General features: G+C 42.1%; 2 protein-coding genes and 1 long non-coding RNA gene across 3 annotated transcripts; all 3 read left to right on the top strand.

Moving 5' to 3' along the window:
- The first annotated feature begins 874 nt into the window (after positions 1 to 874).
- LOC125308883 lies at positions 875 to 2169 on the top strand. Its single transcript, XR_007196008.1, has 3 exons — positions 875 to 1005; positions 1457 to 1580; positions 1771 to 2169. It is a non-coding gene; the product is annotated as an uncharacterized LOC125308883 (long non-coding RNA).
- Positions 2170 to 4588: 2419 nt separating this feature from the next.
- rnf169 (ring finger protein 169) lies at positions 4589 to 9873 on the top strand. Its single transcript, XM_048265554.1, has 6 exons — positions 4589 to 5004; positions 5808 to 5881; positions 6011 to 6103; positions 6352 to 6461; positions 6630 to 6729; positions 7262 to 9873. The coding sequence occupies exons 1-6, from the start codon at positions 4626 to 4628 to the stop codon at positions 8531 to 8533; spliced, it is 2028 nt and encodes a 675-aa protein (XP_048121511.1). The 5' UTR covers positions 4589 to 4625; the 3' UTR covers positions 8534 to 9873.
- Positions 9874 to 10883: 1010 nt separating this feature from the next.
- On the top strand, positions 10884 to 15031 carry spcs2 (signal peptidase complex subunit 2). The gene is made up of 5 exons (XM_048264622.1): positions 10884 to 11022; positions 12210 to 12293; positions 12430 to 12590; positions 13013 to 13147; positions 13733 to 15031. The coding sequence occupies exons 1-5, from the start codon at positions 10984 to 10986 to the stop codon at positions 13917 to 13919; spliced, it is 606 nt and encodes a 201-aa protein (XP_048120579.1). The 5' UTR covers positions 10884 to 10983; the 3' UTR covers positions 13920 to 15031.
- Positions 15032 to 17642: the final 2611 nt, after the last annotated feature.

Here is a 17642-nt window from a genome sequence, read left to right as displayed (position 1 = left end):
ATGGACAATGAATGGTGCACTATAGAACAACAACAACAACAAAAAACATATTACTGTCTCTAATATGGGTCAATACCAATGGACTATCATAACATAAGATACTTTATTTCACAACGCAGCAATGTTAGTGGTCATTTTAAAATTTTGAGAAAATAGCTCAATTCAGTCCACTAAGTCAATTCAAATTATGATTGTTGGATTGGGGGAGCTTTATTTGTTTGTTAAAAAAAACAAAGGCAAAATACCTGACAATTTCCTTATTTTGTTCTCTTTCCAGATGCTGTGTTGCACATGTGTACTAGATAGGGGTCACCCAGGTACCCCTCCCCACCATTCACATCACTCTTGTGATTCCACTATACCAATGGTCTGGCTCATCTCACCCAAAAGCACCTAGCTCCTTCGTGATATGAGATGCTGTACTGGTATATAGCGCTGTGGGACACAAATAAACCAAACCTTCTCAAATGAAACCATATCTCGACTTTTTTTTTTCTCTATCGACTTACAGTATAACCTACCTTACGAACAACATTTTCACTAATCTTGTATTTAAGATTAAGTTAGACGTGGAATTCCAATATTAATGGCTTAAGTTTGTGCTCTTGGGGGTTATGCTATGAGACATGTGTCTCTGATCAGGTGAAACCAATTTTCTTGACCCCTTACTGAGGCAGTCGTATAGGGGAAAACTCAGAGTAAGGGAATCTTGGATGACGACCAAGTTAATGAGAAGCACTCAGTTCGTGTAGATACAATATGGCCCATTCATTTGAGCCTGTTGCTTATAATCTCATCTCTGAATTAAAGGGTCTTATTTGAAGCACAAGGGTGTGACTGTGACGGACGCGGTAACATCCCTCGGCCACTCACACTCATTTGCACGACCACACTTGAAGCTGTTCAAGGGTCCTGGAGTGTTGCAAACATTTTTGAGGCAAGCTGACACCATGATCTATCAACGCTTCATGCTTCTGGCACTTGTAGTGCTCCTGTCCATCACATGTGAGTTTAAGATTTGCCTTTGAATATTTAAGCAGGGAATTAAATAGATTATAACTCAACATTAAAATGCAAGTTTAAAATGCCTATACGTTTTTTCCTGTGTGTGTGTGTATGTGGTTGGGTAATTTTAGCAATGGCCATTTGGTACAGTTCTAATCTGTGAATTGCTGTTTTTTGCTGACAGTTGTATCAAGAGCTACTTGATGTGTTCTTACTTTGCTGAGAGATTTTATACTTATAAATGAGATTTAGGATGACAGTTACTAGCAAGAGGGGTCCAGGAGGCCAACATGAACGAGAACATCAAGTTTTAATTTATATTAATAAGCAGGCAGATGAAAAATAAACTATAGTAACATAACTAAAAGAAAACATTAAGTTAAAAACAGATTACCATCTGTAGCCCTTAAATATTCTGATTTGCGAAGCCGCGTTACCTTTCCGGTTGTAGATGATGCCAATGCCGCTGTTGCATTTCCCTGGGGCTGTACCGACTACAAAGGCGTCTGCAGACGCTTCTGCCTCCCTGCAGAATTCCCATTTGCAATCTTCAAGTGCGGAGGTGCTGGATTTATGTAAGTGCACTTGTACTTGCATGTGCAAATGCAAGGTTTGTCTCTGAAGGACCAGTATGGCATGCACCGTGGAATATTTCTTGGTCACAAGTGTTTGCAAGTTTCTGATTTTATACTCCATAAACTGTACAGTTCAAATACCATCCTTGTTATTCAGAGACCTTATATATTTATTTTGTTTTCTTTGCAGATGCTGCCTCTCACATATTTAAACAACATGGAGAGTCACATACTCTCAGTTAGTAGTCTCGCTTCATTTTGAATACTCTTGTGATTCCAATATACCAAGGGGACCCGATCGGCACATGCGCCAGTGTCAGCAGGCCTTCCTGTACACATGTCCCCTCCACTGATGGATTAGTTCCTTACTGATGTCCCAGGCATGCGGGGCTGCAGGAGTAAACTCATTTAAAATATATTTTCTTTTTAACTACCTCTTCTTTAAAGACAAAAAAATCCCCGAAACTGTGACAAAAGAGTGTACTGTGAATGCACGATTGAGCTTTACAGTTACAAAATTCTCCTTTTAAAAAAAATAACACATGAAGTAACAAATGAAACAATAAAAGCAAACTATAATTCAAGTTCACATTCAAGTTGTTCAAGTTGTTTTATTGTCATATACTTTATTATAAGTAATGAAATTCTTAAGCTCAAGAGCCAGCTCAACTTAAAAGAGTAAATTAAAAGCAGTAATTAAGAAGGTGTATTTTGTGTGTGTATGTCTGTGTGTGTGGGAGGTGGTGATGAAAAAGGGAATGATGAAATGGTGTGTGAGGGGAGGGGGTATGTTGTTGTGTTTGGGTGGGAGTTCTGAGGTTTGAGGTTGATTAGCTATGGGGAAGAGAATTACAGTTCAGCATCCTGGTGGCTTGTGGATAGAAACTGTCTCTGTATCTGCTAGTAAGTCCGCATACTCTTGTACCTTCTACCAGATGGTAGGAGGGTGAAGACACTGTGGCTGGGATGACTGGGGTCAGTGAGGATTCTCTTAGCCTTTCTCCTGCAGCGCTGGCTGTAAAGGATAGTCCTGGATAGTTGGTAACTCAGTCCTTGTGATGCGCTGCGCTGACCTGACCACCCTATGCAGAGCTTTGCGATCATGAGCGGTGCTGTTACCATACCATGCTGTAATGTTGCCGGTCAGGATGCTCTCAATGGTACAGCAGTAGATGGTCAGTATTTCACCGTCCATACCAAACTTCCTCAGCCGCCAAAGAAAGAAGAGTCGCTGTCTTGCTGACTTTATGACCATACCGTGACCAGCTCAGATCCTCACTGATGTTAATTCCAAGGAATCTGAAGCAGCTGACTCTCCTGCTGGGTGTGTGCTCTTCCTGCAGTCCAGAATCAACTCCTTGGTTTTGCTGACGTTGAGCAGCAGGTTGTTGTCTTGGCACCAGGATGTCAGGGTTGCCACCTCTGCTCTGTAAGCAGACTCATCATCACTCGTGACACAGCCTATTAGGGTGGTGTCATCAGCAAACTTATTAATGGTGTTTGAGGTGTGAGTTGCCATACAGTCATGAGTGTACAACGAGTACAGCAGGGGGCTTAACACACATCCCTGCGGTGCACCAGTGGAGGAGATGATGTTACCCAACCGTATACCGCCTGTGTCCTGTCAGTCAGGAAGTCAAGGATCCAACTGCACAGAGAGGGACTGATGTTCAGGTCTCTCAATTTCATGATCAGCCTGGATGGAACTATGGTGAACTATAATGTTTTGAGTTTCAATTTATTTCAGCGAAATACTGTATGCTTCTGGATGATGGTGCCTGAAGTTTGCAAGTGAGTTGCATGCACGACTTTGCAATAACTAAGTTGCAGATATTTTAGCTGAATGTATATTTCTATCCTTGCATCATGCTATTAAAGGGTAATAGAAATTTGACTATGGTGTGTAGTTTCTGCAGCACAGTCTGTACTGCATGTCTAGTAGATTAATACAGGAAGACCTTATGGATTCAGTCTGTGCCAGACTCTCAGGCAGCTGTTTGCTCTTGTATTCAGCCAAGGAGCACAGCCAAGCAAGGAACTGGGATTCAGGGACAAGATAAATGTGTAGACATATGAAATAATACTGCATGATATTACAGACCTGAAAATGTTGGCATGTTTTCTTGAGAGAAGGGATAGATTAGACAAGACATAAAAATAATAGAGAACATATGTTTGGGGAACCCTTTATTTAAAGCTTTTCACATAAATCATGTAATTTGTTTTATGTAAATTACTAATTTTCTGACAAATGAAGTTGGAGTGCAACAATATTCTTGTCTTTTTTGGGTCAGAGAATAAAACCAGAACAGACAGTAACTTTTGTTCCACCACTAGAGAGCAATAGAGAGCTGGTTATGCGGATGGGAACAGCTCCATTCTAAAATGTTGGGCAAATTATTGAATTAGCCTAATCAATGGATTATCGAAGAACTAATTTAGACAAAAGCACTCTTTCCACATGAGCCGTGTCTATGTCACCCTGAGTGTTACACCAAATATCACTTTTGTCACCCAAAGTTGTGAGGGAAACATACCATTTTTCGACATCATAACAGTTCAATGTTATGTGATTAGAGAAGAATCACTTTCTCAAACCTTCTTAAACTCAAACCTTGATAACCCTAAATGATGGACATTCTTGAATTGGTAGCCTATATTTCTCACTTTTCATATAAATTATGCTGTGAACTATGCAAAAGGGTGAAAAGGGTGGTTAACATTCATATTGCAAAAAAGGTAAAATCTAATGAAAATTGTGAACGTGTCGGTAACATATTGTCTAAGGATAGCATAACATAGGCCATTAGAAGTAACCTACTGCACATAAATGTGAGGTCAGGGAAGCGCACTTACGCGGTCAATGAATAATGTATATCGTCAAAAACACATCACAATCCCTCTCTGCCTATCCATATACATTACAGATCTGTATATTTGCGCAGTTGCGAGCAGAATATGCAGCCCGTGTCATTTGCCCTTGATGCATTGGTTGGGCGGGGATTGTTTTCAAAACTAGAGGCAGCCAGGGAGATACCATTGAAAATGGCGGCGATGGGGTCCGCCAAATCCGCCAGCGGATTAGGACAGAGAGGAAGAACCAGGCCCGCTACCGTACCTTGCATTCGCACACCTGCACGAGTGCTAACTATAGAGGAGGTCAGGTGTCCGGTGTGTTTGGATATTTTGTTGGAGCCCGTGACTATGCCATGTCGGCATTCTGTATGTCTGCATTGTTTCGAGCGGACTGTGGAGTTTAGTTTATGCTGTCCCCGTTGCCGGTTACGAGTGTCCAGCTGGGCCCGTAAACAGTCCCGTGAGAAAAGCCTGGTGAACACCGAACTCTGGGATATGGTTCGGAAGAGTTATCCGGACAACTGCAAGCGCCGATTGGAGCAGCGAGCAGGAGAGGCCGTGGGTGAAGGTATCGCTACTTTTATTTTGACAGCTAACTGCCAAGATATATCCATGCAAATTCAAAATGACTTATCTAGTCTCTCTTTTCACGATTATAGCACGTAGAATCTATCTGAAGTTCTAAATAAAGTAGAAAAGCGCGTCATTTTTTAAGAAGTGGTTTCCGTGATTCAGGTTACTGGGGATCAAAAAATGCAAGTTGGTGTTTTTGATCCCTCGTAACATGGCGTCAGCAAATGTGTTGGCATAAATCTAACCTTAGTCGAATGTCAGTATTACACATTCCACACATTATTCGACTTTCCGTATCTTTTACCAACTGGAAACGATTAGTTGTTTACATCATTATCGTCACGTGACAAGTAGCTTGAAGAACAGTTAATTTGAGAAGGTAGGCTACAGAGAGCATTTTTTGTTTATTTAGCGAACATGCTGGGGGAATAGTCTCATGAATATTTTTTTTTCAGTGGTTGGTGAGCTATAAAATCACCCACACAAGGGTCATGAAATTGTCACAAGCTTATACTGTACTTCCACCTGGTTACTTGCCTGGACAAATTCCCAACAGGAACAACTAGTCCAGACATGTGTGCTGTTTTGTGGGAGTGGTCACATTACTTGAATCCTATTTAAAGTGTATATTAAGCACCATAGCAGGTTTATCCTATCCAATTAAAAATGAAATTGCTTGATTTGTGAATTTAAAAAAAACAGGATTTGTGTGGTTTGCAGTATAGGTGTGAAGTCAAACACTGGAGAAACCCTGGCTTTGTCAAATGTGAACTCACTTTGGATAATCTTAATCCACAGAGATTTTCCGATCACTGGCGCAAATTTGTAAGACAGGAGATCTCCGACAGGACCATGACAAACAAAAGCTTAAGGTGGGATGGTGACAGAAGCGTAATGCTGTCTTTGTTGGCTATGTTGGTAATGCATTTGTTGACAGTGGCCATACACACTAATGTATACTGCTCAGTGATGGCCAGTCTATTTTGTTGTTGTACAAACAGGTAGGGACAAATGAAGACAAGGAGGACAAGAGGCGAAAAGCAGCTCTTCATCGAAAAGAGGAATCTAATGCGCCCAAACCCTTCCAAGACCCGGTAAGTGCCTTGTCCGCTCATCTAGTGTGGAGCAGAGCGCCTGGAAGTTTGCGATAGAAAAATACTAAACCTGACATTATTGTATGTGTGATTGCATTCTTAAAGGTGTATCAGAACAGTTAAACTCAGTTTTTAAAGACTTTTTTTTGTGTTTAATGTTTTTAACAAGCAACATTTTTGGCATAATTAAATAGAGGTTACTTTGTCACGGGCAAGCTCAAAAGAGTGTCATTTGTGATGTTGTTCAGTTGTGTGGAGTGCTCTCAGACTCTGAGAACGAGGAGCCTATCGGGAGGAGGACGAGGCATGTATCGGCTTTTGTCCGCAAGACAAGAACCTCTCCAGCCTTTAGCAGAAGGTACTACAGTGGCTCTCTGTGTCCTGTTGCTTGTGTGTCTGTCTGTCTGCGAGTCTCCCGGTTTTTCTCTGTCCATGTAGACATATGAAGACTTTTTTTCAGACATGTGCATATACCCAGTAGTATGTTTGTGTTCCCAATCACTCAGTGGAACATTTGTTCTTGTAGTCTCCCAACCAGTTTGGTGAAGAGAAGCAGAAGCTGCACTGACACGGACGAACACAGAGGCAAAATGAGAGGGCTTCCACACATCCCCGTGCCAGACAAGGTAGGATCTGACCTGTGCTTCAAATAACAGGGATCAATATAATCATTTTATTGATTATAGTGATTATAATAGAGTAATACTTGGTTACATAATTGTATTGTTACATAATTGTATAATTGTTTACACAGTTCTACTTACTACTAACTGGAGAGGCTACCCCTAGAACTACAGTTCTTTTTGCATTCACACACAGTAGGAACTCTGAGATGATAAGTTAACACACATTAATATCCCAATTATTACATGATGAAAAGGACAGCATTGCTATTTAGGTACTAGCTACTGAAGCGTATTGACAACCTAAAAGCTCATGGTGTCAGGAACCATTAAAAAACAGAATCAGCATTGTCAATAACCCTAAGGAGGAGCTCAAACAGTTATAGGAACTGCAAAAAGTTCCTACAGTGCGAAAGGGCCTAATGTGGCTGCCTGTCAGTGCCTGACATAGTTTTAGCTTCTCATGAGTGTGTGTGTGTGTGTGTGTGCGTGTGTGTTTGTCCGTGTTTGTCCGTTCGTACCGTTTGTCCGTTAGGTAAGCATCGTGCACAGCTTCAATGCTGGGATCCTGCTGTCATCGGAGAACAGCCGTTCCCTGTCGGCGCCCGTTCTCCTCCCAGAGCGTCGACACCACTGGAGGAACGCGCTGGCCAGCTCGACCCCTTTCCCCGCCCCCCCGTCCAAACCCGAGAGGTCCATCAGCCCCGAGAGCAACGACAGCATCTCCGAGGAGCTGAACCACTTCAAGCCCATCGTCTGCTCGCCCTGCACCCCGCCCAAGCGGCTGCCCGACGGCCGTGTGATGGAGCCCACCATCGTCAAGTCCACGCCCCGCAACCTGAGCCGCAGCCTGCAGAAGAACACCAGCTACGAGGCCAGCCCCAGCATCCTGCAGAAGTGGAGGCAGGTGGAGGTGGACCGACAGAACCACATCAAGGTCACCTCCAAGGGGACCGTCACCAGCCCCATCGCCAAGGAGCTCATCGCCAAGGAGAGGCCACGGAAGGACAGGGCTGATGGGAAGCCGTGCTCCTGCGACCCTCTGAAGGACAGGGCACTTGAGAGCCTGTGCACGTGTGGTAAACAACCAGAATCTGTTGGAGCAGCGAGGGAGAAAAGTGTTGTTAGCAACAAGCGCAAGCTGATATTTGATGAGTGTGCTGGAGAGGCAGGACTCTCCGGCACTGAGTCGCTGAGCATCGGCTCTTATTCAGCAACTCTATCTAGACTGAAGCCTTCGGGAGCTGAACATGGACGTGTAAACCAGCCAGAAGGTTGCACCTCTGGCCAGCTCCCTGACATACAAGGCCTGAGTGGCCCAGACACACCAGGTGATGTGGAGGAAAAGAAGTCCGTGCTCGACGGACATGCAGGATCTGGCCGCTGCAGTCCAAAAGGCTTGGACACGCCGGACCTGCAGAAGGAGTCCAACGTTAGGAACTGTGCCCAGAACAGACCTACCTCAAGGAGGGGCAAGAAACGGAGTCAGAAGACCAAACATCTGGAGGGAGATGAAGGTCAGGTGAAGAGGACCAGGACGGAGGAGCCGGTGGACGAGTCGGAGGCCTGCGGCCGAGAGGTGGACTTATACGTGCAACGACTTCACCAGGAGAGAGAGGACCGAGAGCTTGCGCTCAGGCTTCAGAGACAATTTGACAAGGAACGTCAAAAAATGGACAGGCAGAAGACAAGTCCCGACAAGTACCCACTTCGGTCGTGGGCCTCAGCAGACAGCCAATTGGAGAACAAGCCACGCAGATCAGGAAGAATCTCTAAAAAGAAAGAGCACTTTAATTATAACTGTTAATAGTACTTTGCCTTTTTGTAAGCGAACATCGACTAATTTGTACGACCTTTTGTTTTCTTTGATTTGTAGCATTTTCATTCCACTCGCGTCAAGCCAGTGCTAAAACGAATGGACGGTCTAAGAGGGAATCTATTTATTTTTGTTGTTTTTTTTAGAAAGAAGAGCAATAACAATATCTACGAAATTAATCTCATGCCAATTGAGCTCCATTCCGCTTAATGTCTTTCATAGAAAGTTAATTTGGTACTATTATGCGTTTTGTCCTTATAGATACATAGCATTGTATGTGTCCACATTTGTGAATGTGAGTAAATATATGAAGGTGAAGGAGTCGATTTGAGTTTGGAGAACTCAGATTGGGATGCAATGAGGCTGTAATTTTTCTTGTTTACTGTGTCATTTAGAAAACATAAACTCTTGCAAAATGAAAGAATCCATGTAGCCAACTGAAAATCCAAGGGTTTGTACTGACCTTGATATTTCAGTGCTTTTTTATTTTTTATTTTATTACAAAATAGAATGTGTGAAATGTTACAAGTCTCACTGCTATACTGCGTCAGATAAGTGTATTTTATCTGAAATGGGACATGTTGAAGTCAGTGAAAGGTATTGCAAATGAGACATTATAAGTAGGCTTCCTGAACTAAGATTTGAACTTTGATCATTCTCAAATATAAACATGGCAGTGTGTAATTGATGTTGACCAGAGGTTCTGGGCAAACATTTTCTCGTTTGTTCAGCAGACTTAATATTTAATTAGCAAGTTTAATGCTTTAAAAGTTTAATACCACAAAGAATGAGTTCACAGTGATTCCTATGAGGGTCATGATGCAAAATGTTGCTTTTAGAGATTTGTTTTAGATCAATTTCAGGATTTCATTTTTTGGCCTCATGATTTCTGAATATGTTTGACTTTTTTTTTTTAAAGGACTATTATATTCTGTTCAGATTTATTTTTTGACATTTTCCTCAGAACTCTATTTACATACTTCATATGCCAAAAGAGCTTTAATCATGACCGCTAATTGTAAATTCCACACCTTTTGTCAGGTGCCGTATACATATTTTGATATGCACAGTTGGTTCTATGTAGTTTTACTGTCATAGAGTTGCAGAGAATTTTTGTGCCAAAATGACCTCTACTTGCAAGTTGTATGATCATTTTTGTTGACCTCCTCTTTATGATAATCAGAATGCAGAATGTTTGAGTTGTCACTAGATAATGTTTTTTTTCATGCAGTACTGTATAGGGACAGAAAGATGGTTTGTTCCTGTTCTTATTTCAAACAGAACATTTATTGCCTAATATAAGAACTTCATTCGGATGCAAAGAAGAGAAGACCCCCTATTTTTACTGCACTTGGCCTATCTTTCACTTGTCAAGCATCAGTGATTTGACATGTATGTTGTATTTAGCATAGAAAATACAAAATATACTCTAATTTAATTATCACATGAATGATAGGTCCTACTGTTCTTTTGTAGATTTAATATTGATATTATTTATGGCCTTTCAAGACTTGGGATTGTCTCCTTTCAGCTCAATCAAACACTATCACTGCAGATACCTGTACTAATCATGTCAACTTTTTTGTATATGTGTAGCATAATAAGACAGATCTTATATTTTATTACACACGTGAGTATATCTTCCCTGGGTCACTGTTTTATCCCAGCTAAGAGAATACCCTGAAACAAGTTGGGTCAATATGTCAGGGTTGTTTGTGACCTTTTCAGTATCAAATAAACCCACATAAGTGTTTTCAACCCTCTGAGAGTGGATGTTCTTCATAATATCAAGGCACTGCAATTGTTGAAGAGAACTCATTAGGAAAAGTGAAAATATAATGTGTAGAATTACTTAGAATATTGTAATTTTGGCCTTCTGAGTTCATTCAAGTGGTTCAAAGTATCTGTTTCCACAGTAGAAGGAGGCCTGGGCTGCTTTAAGAATAGTGACAGAAATCTACAAATATGGCATGATCCAAAACATGTAACTGTACAGTCAGAGATAATATTTATTTATTTGATTTTGCAAACTAGTTGAGCTCTACACTGAGTGATTTGTAAATAACTACTAAATATGATGTTAATGTTAGTGTCCAAATGCAAACTGTTATAAAGTTGCTCTTTTCGCATCTGTGTTGCCTCAGTGTGAAACTCTGGTGGAAATATTTTGTCAATACGACGCAGTTAATAATAACGAGTTCTACCTATTCAACCAGGATATCGCGCTGTTTTAAAGTCATTTTTAGTGAAATGGCATTATGATCGTCTTTTCCTTCCTGTTATCACTTTTTAGGGCCACATCATTGTAAAGTGGTTGAAAGAAGCGGGAGCGTGTTTTCCGTCTACGTACAAGGTTCATTCTCATTGCTGATTGGTTGCTGAAATTATGCTGTTCGCCAATCATATTCTCCCAGATCACAGCAAATGAACAGGAAGAAAAGATGGCGGCGAGAAACGGGAAGAGTGGCATATTGGAAAAAGTAAGAATTGAGCATTTTATGATTAATTATCAATGTATGACTCTTATTTCCTAGCCATTGAATTCACTTAAAGGAACACAGTGGTCTTCTCTGAGTTAATTTAGTTTGTCGTGCTTTGTTGCTTTATTATGAACCCTAACGGGCATCGTATCTTCATTCATAGTGGCTAACACACCACTCTGCACGGAAAGTTAACGCTAGCGAGCTACCTACCGAAAGCTTTTCATTTGCATATCCGCGTTGGAGTTCTCTGCTCTTATTTAACATTTTAAAGGTTATGGTCCGTTTTGTCCCAACCCAATAAAATGGCATACCCTTACCATGCTGTTTTGCTGTGCACATGGACAAATTGAGATGTCGGTGTAAAGCTCATATTATGTGTTTCATCGGTATTGTTAGCAAGCTAACAGATAGCTGATAAGACACAAACCCTTTGCGTGACTGTAGCATATGGTGTTTATTATTACGCGATGTTATCTCCTGTGTTGCCAGTTAACTGTAGCCTTTATCGCCAGCACAGTGACAGTAGGCTACTGACTTGTCATCTTGCACAAAGATGTTGTAGGTTAATGCAACTAAGAAGTGTGAATTAGTCTGTAACGTTACCTGACGTACGAGAACGCCCCTGCTCCACACAAAACATATATTTTGTGTGGAGATTGAGGATGGGTACAGAGGTAATTGCGAGTTTATTAATCGTAATTGTTTGTCAGCGGGAATTGAAACAGAAGTCATCTCTGACCTTATGTGATTTTACCTGCAACAATGATAATTATTTGTATTCCGTGATCAACAGCGCGATCTATTTAGAGAACCAAATCTATACTGTCACACAGTTTTATACCGTCAACAATTCATCAGTTTAATGTATGTAAGAGAAATATGTTGTTTAGGAGACGTTATTGCATTATTGTAGTTGTTTCTAGGCCTGCTTTGTTTTAATAATGTGTCAATAGCAGACCGTCTAAAGGACACGACATTTGAATGTTTCCAGAAAGCGTTCAAAGACCACCAGATGTCAGTATGCAGTGTACAGTGTGTGGAATGCAAAAGCGCTTCATAGTGTTTTACAATACAATCCTTACAATGCCTTACTTCCCTAAGGATAAGTTGCAGATAAAGAAAGTTGGAGAGCTTCATGGATTCATGTTTCTGTGTAAAAAATGTTATGTATTTATTTTTTGCAGTGGAGGATTGATGAGAAACCTGTGAAGGTTGACAAGTGGGATGGTGCAGCTGTGAAGAACTCTCTCGATGATGCAGCTAAGAAGGTGTGTATGTGTGTGTGTGTGCACATGTATGTCTGTGTGTGTGTGTGTCAACTCTGCTGCAATTTGGTTATTTGGTCATGTGTCTGCATTTAGTAATGTAGCACTCAAGCCTGTCCTCTCTGGTCACTGCCCACAGGTGCTCTTGGAGAAGTACGGCTACGTGGAGAACTTCAACCTGGTCGACGGCCGTCTCTTCATCTGCACCATCTCCTGCCTTTTTGCTATTGTAGCTCTTATCTGGGACTACCTCCACCCGTTCCCTGAGTCCAAGCCTGTCCTGGCATGCTGTGTCATATCATATCCTTTTCACCTTGACTTTCTATCACTGAACAAGGTTTTGCGCAAAGGTGTGGTTGAAATGACAGCATGACAATATAGGGATGCAGATCATCTTTCTGTTGCTGTTTCTGTTCTTAAAGGGAAACTATGGGTCATGCAGAATTTGTGAATGGATCGGTTACCAAAGTAATGGTGGAAATTGTAGCAGCTTAGCCTACAGTAATGCTTCTGTGTGACTGCTTTTGTAAACAACAGAAAACAGCTGTCTGTGCTAATCTGACTGAAGTTCAACCGGATGCTTTCCCCTTGTGTCAATGGTTTACGTGCAAGTTATTTCTTTAATACTATATAAATGTAGTATACTGCTAATGTGATGGTCCAGTTAGTTCATATTTCGATTAACTTGATCCATATGATGGTGTTCCTTAACCAACATTTACGTATTTCATCATGATGGGCATCCTGACCCTCTACACCTCTTACAAAGAGAAGAATATTTTCCTGGTGGCCCTTCAGAAAGACCCCGCGGGCATGGACCCAGACGACGTCTGGCAACTCTCCTCCAGTCTGAAAAGGTACTCGGGCCACCTCCCACCCTCTCTGCCAATACCAAGGGCCACGGCGTGCCACCTCCCACCCTCACACACAATTCCAAGTATCAGCAACAGAGAAAGAATGAATTTGGTGATACTAGCCAGCAGCATCATAGCAAGGCGCGCAGCCTATGCAGTTGGACTTGAGCAAATCCCTGAGGGATGCAATTGTACTGTGTTGTGTGTGCTGAGAACTCTTGTGTTTTTATTTAGGGGTCCTAATTTACTGAAGTGTGATGCTTGTCCATCAGCAATAAGTTGTTATTTGAAGAAGGCTGACTGCAAGATGAATATCAGTTTGGTTATGGTTATAGTTGTCTGGCAGACGAGAGACTTTTATCCAAAACGACTTACAGCATTGCATAAACCAAAATAAACATTACCATAGCATTAAAAGTAACTATTTTAAGTAAAATAATAATAGAATAAATGTGAACGTTAAATTTGTAGAGAAGTAGGAGAAGATGCTGGGGTAAATCTAATCCAGAAATAAGAACAATGTCCAAGCATTTCTCCTGAGATGAATCTGTGTTGAGTTTGTGATTAATGAATCGGTTCTTTTTCCAGGTTTGATGACCAGTATACACTCGTAGTCGCCTTTACGGATGGGAAGAACAAATGTTACCGGGAGAAACAGTTCACCAAGTCTGTCGGGGCGTTCTTTGACGAGAACGGAACTCTGGTGATGGACCAATATGAGAAGGATGTCTCGAAGCTCCACGACAACCTGACATCAGACAAGAAGACAAAGTAACGGGGCCAGTGTCGTCCTGTTGTCGATGCCAGCCTTTGTCCCAACCCAGCATAGCCCCATCGCTGTGGATGGCACAGTGGCGTCGGAGCAGAGCCGCTGCGTATCTGTCTGGGGTTGGTGGTCACATTACATTTGCAGTCTGCCTGTGTGCTTTTTCTCATCGCTCATGTTTCTACACTGGTCAGGTATTTGCTCCGTAGTCAAAGTCACAAATCTCAAGATCTGTTTATATGAAATATGTGTTAGGTAACCTCCCAATGGTACCCTCTTCTACACCCTGCGTTGTGCCCAAGGTTACGGGCCCAAGAGAAAGGTTTTATGTGTGTTGGTATGTTCTACACATTTTACAGGGGTTAACCCACCTACCTTGTGCAGATGTCGCATACATCACATTTGTTCCTGTTTTTTACCTTCTGTTTTTTCTTTTCTTTTTTTTTTCCAAAGCCGTGTGAAAAAGCTGTTTCGGTTTAATTCACTACTCATATTTTGTTTGTTTATTAGGTTTTTTTTTTTTTTTTTTTTTCATTTCACACAGAAGGACACAATGCCTTATAAAGAGAGCTGTATGATTGTCTGCAGTTGTGTTGTCCTCTCCTGCTTTGTAATCGCTGAACTGCATTCATTCTTTTATCTTGAGAGCCTTACACCATTTCTCTACCCATCAAGTAAAAAAAAAAAAAAAAAATGAAAATAAGGGACTGGATTCGGTCACTAAACTCTTGTTGTCCCCCAAGACTCTTCTTGTCCCCTTGTTGCCTCTTTTGATACCTAGTAGATTTGAAAGGGTCTACTAATCTTACTTTAAAGCAGGGGTCATTGTTTGGTGTTAAGGGTATGAAGCAAGCCGGTCAAGAGCCCCAGGGGTGCATCAGTATTGTTTTGGTTTCAGTTACCCATGACATCATGTCATTTAACTTATTCTGTAACGGTTAGGTAAACATATGGATACAGAGGTGTTTTTTTAATTATTATTTGTATAAAGATAAGCAGTCACAAACCATGGACGTTGCAAGAATTTCTGTTTGTAGATCTTGAGTAAACTTTAGCTACCTTGGTGGTGCGTGCCAGTTCTTCCCCAAAAAAAGTATAAAATAAAGTGAAAGGCATTTTTATATTTGTTTGTGGTCATCTTATTATTTTTCTGTTGGTGTTGCTCACATTGAATGGTATATTAATAGTAGTTGACATAATGGCTTATTTAATGTTTTTTTCAGCAGGCTACTTTCCATATACAGTGTTTTGCGGTACCCTGGTTTAACCCCGTCAATATCAGCATCAGTAGTACAGAGGAAGGAATCATGTAAGCTGAAAAAAGACAAGTGACCAATGAGCTTCTCTACATTTAACCGGTCAACCCAGGTAATCTCAAATTGCGTAAAACCTTATTGCATACCTGGAGAAAATGTTCCCATAGTGCCAAGACAAACAAATGAAAAAGATGACCAGTGGGAAGCCAATTCAAGTAAATCGTAAATCCCATTAAAGGATCAACAGGCCTTGACACTAATTAAAATCAGCTCGGCTTATCCCTCCAGCCTGGACCCAGCCACAGATACATGGCAGCAGTACAGGTGATGCTGCTCGCCCCAACGGATGTGCTTGTTTATTAGTCATGTAGTCTTGTTGGCATAAGTAGATAAACATGCAGGGATTATTCTGAAACTGTTACCAGTCCAACCCCCTGCTCTAACCCCCGCAACCCCCCCCCCCACACACACACAGCACCACACCCCCAGGCCCCACACACACACAGCACCACACCCCCCCCCCCCCCCCACACACACACAAACACAGCACCACACCGCCAGGCCGTCACGGGTTGGTCTGTGTGTTGGCGTGGCGGCAGCAGACATTGTTGTGGATGTAGAGAACAAAACTCCAGTAAACAGGTCTGTGTGTGGCGGGGGTGGGGGGGCCGCGGCCCTATTGTGACAGGGGCACGCTCTGCTGACCGCACAGCTGAGGTACAAAGATGGAGTGATCGCCCAGAAGACAATGCGGCGGCGGTGCGCTCACTCGCGCTTGTTGACTGGCTGGACGCATCTCTGCCCCATAACCTTTGCCACACCGCACCAGGCCGAGCTCACCTGCCCATGTCTGCTGGGGCTGTGGCAGACATCTGGTCAAACGGCATCTGATGAAACACTGAAAAGGCTACTGCGTCTTTGCTAAAGCTAACTAATATTTTAGTTATTTAAGTCCCATTTCCCCACTACTATCTCAATAATCTAGTGTTGGACTAAAAGTCGAAGTCTAGAAATGATGATGGGTGCAAATGTGAATTAATGACTCATAGTCCACTTCACAGTTTTTGTTTTCAATCAAGGAAAGTGTGTCATGTAAACAAATGATAGGTTGTGCAGGATGTTTTAACAGTTAGGTGCAAAGCTCTTGCCAAAACTGTAATCACACTGAAAACCACTTGTTTGAATGTCAGAACACAAGCTGAACTTAATTTATAAGTCTTAAGTCAAACAAGCAACGTAGATCCTACAATGCTCACCGAAATGCATTCCCATAATGCACTACGCCTCTGCTGACTAGAAGCAGACTCAGGCAGGAGCTGTCTGACTCACTGAACGGGCTCTCCAGGGTGCATAACTGGGTCAGTTTACTTTGTTATTGTGCTGCATCCCAACAATGCGGTGCACCACACGCCAGACCACCATTAGCACAGAGCTTATCCAGTCCGTCAGTGTCCAAAGTAGAAGCCATGACACCTGGTGCAAAGTCACAGTGCCACTTTCACTGGACCACCATCACAAAGTTCTTCACTTATGTGTGTGAGTGTGTGTGTATGCACGCTTGCATCTTTTTTGGGTGTATGTTTCGACACACATACAAAACGCAGGCTGCTGTATGTTGAAGAAAACTTCTCCAAACAGATGTTACTTATTGTCACTCTTTTATTGATAGTATAGTCAGGAATACAAGTCAACAATAACAGTATCAGATAGATATGATGACCGTTACATACTAGGCGAGTAGGAGCTAAGTAGGTGAAAAATTGTCCCACTTCTTGAGATATTTGAGTAGGTTGGCCCAGAATCTGAAATCTCAAAGCAAGTAAGGGAAGACTGAAGTCTCCTTTGTGTTAAAACTTTAACATGATAAATGAAATCACGGCAAACGATTCAGATCACACTCAGATTGGAGAGATGGGGCCTTATGTGGAACGCCATGTTGTCAGCCTCCGTTAGAAACGCAAAGCACAGCATCTGGGGATGAGACACATCAACAAAACACGAGGAGGATAAGAACTCGAGGAATTCCAAAAATAGGAAAAAAAAATATTTTACAGAGCTTAGGAGAAATTTTTAAGCAAATAGCAATGGAAGTGCTTCAGCCAAACACCAGTGACCTATGGGAAGAGAAGAGGAATGTCTTGTTTTGTTGCTTGAGGCTTGAGGTGTATGGTGTGAGTGTGTGTGCGTGTGTTGTGTGTGTGCAAGTGTGTGTGTATGCGTGTGTTGTGTGTGTTGGGGGGGGGTGAATACCTATATCTGCGTGGACAGCCGTGGTAGCCCACCATGTACTCCTGGGCATAGCAGTACTTTCTGCAGAGTCCTCTGTAGCCACAGGTCCACACTTGAACGTCAGTGTCACTTGCTGAGGAGAAGAGAAAAGGAACATTAGAGTAAAAAGCTGACCAAACCAGCCTACAGAGGCATAGGCTGCCTGCATCAGGAAACCAAACACCCACCAGATGGGACATGTCTACCT

The sequence above is a fragment of the Alosa alosa genome, chromosome 15 (assembly GCF_017589495.1).
Source record: "Alosa alosa isolate M-15738 ecotype Scorff River chromosome 15, AALO_Geno_1.1, whole genome shotgun sequence".
In the NCBI taxonomy this organism is placed as follows: domain Eukaryota; kingdom Metazoa; phylum Chordata; class Actinopteri; order Clupeiformes; family Clupeidae; genus Alosa; species Alosa alosa.
This window is presented reverse-complemented; position numbering and strand designations above follow the sequence as displayed.

Coding starts and splice junctions, on each gene's coding strand:
- rnf169 (XM_048265554.1), top strand. CDS start 4,626: ATGGCGGCGATGGGGTCCGCCAAATCCGCCAGCGGATTAGGACAGAGA. Junction 5,005..5,807: donor AGGAGAGGCCGTGGGTGAAG/GTATCGCTACTT, acceptor CTTAATCCACAG/AGATTTTCCGATCACTGGCG. Junction 5,882..6,010: donor ATGACAAACAAAAGCTTAAG/GTGGGATGGTGA, acceptor TTGTACAAACAG/GTAGGGACAAATGAAGACAA.
- spcs2 (XM_048264622.1), top strand. CDS start 10,984: ATGGCGGCGAGAAACGGGAAGAGTGGCATATTGGAAAAA. Junction 12,591..13,012: donor CTGGCATGCTGTGTCATATC/ATATCCTTTTCA, acceptor ACCAACATTTAC/GTATTTCATCATGATGGGCA. Junction 13,148..13,732: donor CTCTCCTCCAGTCTGAAAAG/GTACTCGGGCCA, acceptor TTCTTTTTCCAG/GTTTGATGACCAGTATACAC.